The sequence below is a fragment of the Leptosomus discolor genome, chromosome 2, assembly GCF_034619465.1.
Source record: "Leptosomus discolor isolate bLepDis1 chromosome 2, bLepDis1.hap2, whole genome shotgun sequence".
Taxonomy (NCBI): Eukaryota; Metazoa; Chordata; class Aves; order Leptosomiformes; family Leptosomidae; genus Leptosomus; species Leptosomus discolor.
The window spans coordinates 22,013,027-22,019,369 of NC_141392.1; the positions used below are offsets into that span (position 1 = coordinate 22,013,027).

The 6,343-nt window shown below is 50.8% G+C and overlaps 1 protein-coding gene across 1 annotated transcript; it reads right to left on the bottom strand.

Annotated features, from left to right (window-relative positions):
- Window positions 1-129: 129 nt before the first annotated feature.
- PET117 (PET117 cytochrome c oxidase chaperone) lies at window positions 130-5,855 on the bottom strand. Its single transcript, XM_086460724.1, has 2 exons — window positions 5,760-5,855; window positions 130-279 (listed from the first exon to the last, which is right to left on the bottom strand). Exons 1-2 carry the CDS (start codon window positions 5,853-5,855, stop codon window positions 130-132), a joined length of 246 nt encoding a protein of 81 aa, XP_086316850.1.
- Between the last annotated feature and the right edge of the window lie 488 nt (window positions 5,856-6,343).

A 6,343-nucleotide genomic window follows, 5' to 3' on the forward strand; every position in this document is an offset into this window, starting at 1 on the left:
GATTACAAGGTATAGGAAGAAAAAAAGTCTTTCACAGATTACCTCTGTCTGCTGAAACACTTGCAAGTAGTTAGGTACCAACGATCTCCAAACGACTTTAATCAAACCTCTAACGACTCAGAACTGTGCCTAGGACTGCTGGGACCCTTTTTCCATTAGCGCCTTGTCTCTTTCTTCCATAAGCTGCTTTGTCAAAGCAATCTGCTCTTCTAGCAGGCGAATATTCTCCTTTTTCTGACTTTGACGCTCGAGATCCCTGAGAACTCCACTGTGCAGCCGCTGAAAACACAAGAGACAGGGTTTATCACAGCCTGATGGACGCTGAACGCGATTAACCCCCACCCAGGCTCTAACCCCTGCTGCAGGGCTGTTCACCACGCCGCCTTTGCAAGTCCTCTGCCACTGCCTGTAGCCACAGCCACTTAACCGTGGTTTGAATCTAAAACTAGAGGAGCTGATACCTGACATCAATACACTAATGGTACTGCACCAAGAAGTGCTTTACTTGTACTCACTTCAGATGGGTAGGTTTACAAAGTGGCAGAAAATAAATGCTATGCACTCATAATTCCCATGCCATGCAGGATGGACATGATCTATAAAATCCTGCTACCTCTGCCCTAAATCTTTACCAAACTGAACTAATCTCCACTAAACTTCTCCTCTGCTTGGAAAGAATTTGGTGGCAAAATAGAAATTATTTTAAGGAAAACTGCCACATGTCTTCATCTGCTTTTTCTACTCATGTCTTACTCTTAAAAAAATACCTTGTGAACTCTTGCTGCAAGGCTGATAAAAGTCCCACACCCTGTTTATGCCAAGCTCTTGAAAAAACAAGGCACTTCATTAAAAAAAAATTCCTTTTACTTAAAATGATCATTATAAATAACACGTGCAACACAGACTAGCAGTTTTCAAGGTGATGAGTAAGCCCCCCAAGAGGTGTAAAAAGCCCTAAGAAAATCCCAGCTGCTTTTTGTTTCTTCCATGTGCTTTTCTCTCTGTCTCTGCTACCTGAAAGCTTTTTTTTTCACTCTGATAATTAGGTGAAACACTTAACCTTTGCCTCTCACCAGGGGAATACAAAATAAGTGAAACCAAAACTGGTGATGTGGATTGGGGTGGGGAAAAGGAGGGGAGGGACTAGCTGGGAAGCAGCTGCTCTACTCCAGATGTGCACCTCTGGGGACAAGTGAGGCAGCAGAGCGGTGACGAGATCAGACACGGGATGGAGGAGATGGCAAGGCTGACGCTAACTCTGGAAGGAAACGGGAACCGTGTGAGGCATTTATTTGGTTGTGCACATGACATACAGCTGAGATCTCGTTCCCCAGCAACCTCAACGGAACAAAGCTGGTGCTGCTGCCGTTCTTTCAGCCCCACGCTCCCGGCACTGCTCATCCCATCCCAGGGTCAGACAGCTAGCAGAAAACAATTCTCTTTCTTTTTTTTTTTTTTTTTTTTTTTCTTTGCAAAGCAAGTCATACTCTACTGATTTAACTCCCTGAGCTGGCTAACCAAAGACAAGTGCCAGTACAAAGGAGAACATGGGATGCCCCATCCACTTTGGTGGTTTGGCTTGAACTCCTTGGGCAGGCAATACGATTTTAGATATTCAGACACTCACTACATTTAAAAGCAATAGTCATAAGCTTATCAGAAAATACAATACATGAGGACAGAAATATTATAAATGAATAAACTCACAAAATTATTGTGGAGAGCCAACCCTGGCCTCACATCTAAATCAAGCTGTGTGATCGAGTCATGTTTTAGCCCAACTAACAATGAGACTCTTTACTGAAGTAAAGTTCAGTTAAAAGCATTATCCACCTGCCTACTTTACTAACTTGTGCTCGGCTTGGACTCAGGAATGAGAGAGTTTCACCAAGTTAGCCACTGGATACTGGAGACACAAATAAATTATTTAACCTAATGGCAAAAAAACCCCATGAATAATTTATTTGACCTATGTGAATGATGCCAAAATGCACCTGCAAATAATTTCTTTGAAAGCTGACCTTGAAGTCATTTTAGATGTTTGTGATTATTATTTGACAAGTTCTCACAGGGTTTTATTCCTCATCTAGAATGCCAGTAACTGCACATTTCAAAGGCAATTATTTCTCCTGTCAAGATTAAAATAGAAAGGTTTTGTTTAAGAAATATTTTATTTTGTTAAGAAAAAGCACAGACACGTCAGCCAATAATCAAAACTCTCTCTGGAAATTAACCTAATCAAACCAGTTCCTTCCCATCAGCTTCCATCAACTGAACCCAGGTTACAAATTAGTAATCGCTAAAGACAAAGCTCACAAACTTATTACTTCATTACGGTTAGTTAATAAAAATAAAGAAAATACATGAGGAGATACAAGGTAATTGAACAATTACATGAAGAATGTAATTCTTTTTCCTTCATGAAACACAGCTATTCTGCAATCTTTCAGATGGTGAATGAATTTACTTTGAAAATGTGCAGTTTGCAAAAGACACCTTTATAATTTGAGTATCATGAGTGATAAAGAACTATGAAAAGGTTAATCTTCTCATCTTCCTCTATTCTCAGAAGTTAGGCCTGCTTATCTTCTGCATCAGTTTAGACAAATGTGGCCAGGCTCGAATCACTTTGTGCCTGGCATATCAATTTATAAAAGTAAAAAGTTTATAAATATGCATAAAAATAAAACTGAAATAATCCCTACACTGGGACTGCAGAATATCCACATTACTTATTTCCATTACATTATCTAAATAACTGGGTGCCTTAAACCTGAAGCCATTACCCTGACTTGAACATGAAGAATTATACAGAGAAAATACCAGATTTCATTTATAAAAGACAAGCTTTGAGCCTTAGCACTTCTGAATAGTGATTTAAAATTTAAAATCAAGTTAAACTGATTGCTGGGAAAAAAGAATTGAGCATTTTTGGCTTCACTTCCGCAGCAGCAGCATCTTGAGGAATGCTAACATCCCTGCAACATACACAGATTAGCATCAAATTCAACTTTTGGGAGATCACTTCTAATTCTAGAGGACTGGATTGCGAACCCATCCCCATATGTACAGGTCAGGCACCTCTGAAGTCATGAGATCCCTACACAGAGTTCACAGCCTGTGCCCATGCCTGGGGGTTAGGAAGGATAGCAAAGAAGAGACACTAGATCCCTCCCCCAAAAGGTTTTGCCCCTGACCAACTGGATCCTTTGACCCCTCCATCTCTAGGACACTCAGCAAAACTGCCTATCTGCCGGCAGCCTGACAGCAGTGACTCCAATATCAGCAGTGGTTGCTTCCAGCTGTGGAAAAATAAGTTAAAACAGATCCATGGGGAGAAAGCTGCCCACCATTGTCTCATCTGGGAAATGGAGGATCTCCCCAGGCAGAGGCTTGCAGCAGCGACCTTGGGTGTAACAACCAAAGCCATTTAATGTTATTTTGGCAAACCAAGCAACAGCTACAGCATAGAGCAACAGGAACAGAAAAAGGGCAGCAAGTCCCCGTTTTCTTCCTGGTATCATTAGAAATACACGAAGCAACCAGAGGGCATTAAGTGTACCAACCCATTGCTGGCCCACCACACCTTTCACTAGAGACCTATTTCGTGCACTGGTAGAACGCACACTGTGAACTTGCAGTTGTGCCCTTAACCCACCCGTGTTTTGCACGTGAGTTACAATGCGGCCTCTACCTACCAGGGGACCGCTGCCTTGCTCAGTGCTCAGCACGGATCCTGAGCAGGTGCTCAGTGTTTAGTTTCACATTCCTTGCCCAGCCTGTTGCTCGAGGCGTTACTTCATGATATACAGATCTTGCTCTAACCGTGGCATTACTCATTTACCTGCAGACTGTTTTATGCCTGACACCCCTATAGAACATGAACAAATGTTATTTTCACAGTTTCTCTATGAGATTCTAAAGAGAGATGTTAGCCCAAGATTAAGGTCAAAAACATCCATTAAGTTTAGGTGTCTGACTCAAAAATACCCAAGGGTGATTTTTTTACAAGCACGTGTTGACCTGCAGCACAAAGCACAGCTCCCACTTATTTCAGCTGCAGTTTAGGAGCATGTAGCACATATTCCTGCCAGAACTTTGGTGGCTCGAGGCAGGCACCCTGAATTAGCTAGCAACCACCTACAAAAACCTGAGCTTAAGTGACCTACCCAGCATGTACGTCAGCTCTGGCAAATGCAGCGCCATTACCCATTGCCACTCCAAGAGACCAGCCTTCCTCTTCTTGCTACTGCCTGTGCCGTTCAGTGCTTTCCAACCGCTGCAGCAAATTAACCTGCCTCTCTCCTTACCCAGATCAGTCTCATCCTCCAAGATCCATCAATCTCAAGCACTTACAGAGACAATCTCTTGAGGGAAGAAAATGTAAATCCTGTAATTACAGACTGCGTCATAAAACCCATGCAACAGGCAACTGAGCTGGGGTATGGCCTAGCAACTTGAACTCCAGTGTTCTGTAACTTCTGACTGCTTCAGACCTTTAACAACAGTCATTTAACACAGGCTTTTTTTGGTGTGCATTTTCTGGGTTTTTTTGTAAATAAGGTGGGGGGGCGGGGAATCAGATGTGTGCCCTCCTATCAGCACCCATTCGGGTCATCAGCAGGGTCTAAACCTGCATGCTCATTGCCCACACTTCTGTCACACACAACATACCCATTCTGTAATCACACGGCCTTTAGTCCTGGGCAGGATTTCTTTGTACAGGGACTCACCGTCATCTGACCTGACCTTTCTGGCTGTGGGGCTCTCTTGCACACGGGGTGCCTGCCAGGAAGCACCCGATTTTTGTAAATGTAGGATAGAAAACGTCCCTGTTGTACTATCGCCTGGCTGTTGCTGAGGAAGGAAGGTGGGGCAGGCTGCACTGTTTGCCCTTCAGCGGGAGGCATTTGCGGAGCTCAGGGAAAGCAGAGCACACTCATCACCAGAGGGACAAGCCCCAGCGGGACAGCACGGCTGGCGAGGGGAGAGCCCTGGGAATGCTGCCAGGGAGGTGCCTTTGGGCCTAGCGGGTGCAGGATTACATCCTGCCCGCAGTGTAGCACGCCCGGCCGCTGCAGAGGGTGAGGAAACCGCCTCCGCCGAGCCCGTCGCGGTGCCTCACCCCGGAGCTCCGGGCTGCCACTCGCCCCTGACAGGGCGGGAGAAGGGAGCGGGTGCAGCTACGTGGGCATGGACAGGGCAGATGCCGAGGCAGGAAGGTGGGGAAGGGGCAGTTCGCGGAGGCGGAGACGGAGACGTCGGGGGCGGAGCAGGGCAGGCAGCGCAGGCAGGGCACAGCCTCTGGGCTCCGGGCGGGGCGCACGCGAGGGCCCGAGGCCCCGGTTTCAGGCAGGGTCACAGAAGGCGGCGGGGCGCTGGGGGGTGACGAGGCCCGTCTTCGGGTGCTGGCAGGGGCTGGGCGCGGCGGGCGGGGGGCGGGAGGCAGACACGTGGGGAGGCTGCGGGGTCCGGGGTGGGTGTGGGGACAAGGGGCGGAGCTTGACGCGGGCAGGGGCGGGGCGCCAGGAATGGGGCGGGGCTCTACCCTGAGACCTCGGCCCGAGCCGACAGGTGAGGGGCGGGGCTTTAGCCAGACACCTCGGGTCAGGCCTCCAGGTGAGGGGGCGGGGCCGCGGGCGCAGGGGCGGGGCCTGTCCCGCCGGTGGGCGCGGCCGCGGGAGCAGGGGCCGCCGTAGGGGCGGGGCTGGGCCTCGCTCGCCCCCTCCCCCCCCGCCCCCCCGCGGCGGGCCACTCACCTCCCGCTCCCGCCGCTGCTGGACGTGCACGGCCACCACGGTGGCGGCGGAGAGCAGCGCGGAGACGGCCAGCACCGCCCGGGAGCTCCTCGACATCGCCGCCGCTGGCGGCGGGGCGGGCGGCGCGTGCCGGAGCCGCCTGCTCGCCGCGGGGGGAAGGGCCGGGCGGGAGGTGGAGGGGGGGGTGGAGGGGGGGAAGGGGAGGCGCGCCCCGCCCTCAGCCGAGCGCCGAGCGCGTCGAGCCAGGCCAGAGCAACGGACCGCCGATGCGGGACTGGGCCGAGCGACGCCCCGTCCCGCGGGGCGGGTGGGGAAGGCCCCAGCCGCGCCCCGGGGCCGTGGGAGAGGGGAAGGCGGCTGAAGCGCCTGCCCACCCGCCACCTATCCCCCCACTGCCACCCTCACACGTGGAGCTGTCCCCCCCCGGGGCTCCCCGGCTTCCCTGGCGGGGTTTGCGGTGCCCTGGCGCCTCACGGGCCAGCTCCGGGCCTGCGGCAGGGAGCAGGCCGCGGCCTTGTGCCGTGCGCCTGAGGGCTGGGGTGCGGCTCCTCGTCTCCGTTGCGGTCGGACGACAGCGGGAAGGG

Excerpts from the sequence above, each read along its gene's own strand:
- PET117 (XM_086460724.1), bottom strand. The coding sequence starts at position 5,855 with ATGTCGAGGAGCTCCCGGGCGGTGCTGGCCGTCTCCGCGCTGCTCTCC. Across the intron at positions 280-5,759 it reads AGCAGCGGCGGGAGCGGGAG|CGGCTGCACAGTGGAGTTCT; the intron begins GTGAGTGGCCCG and ends TTGTGTTTTCAG.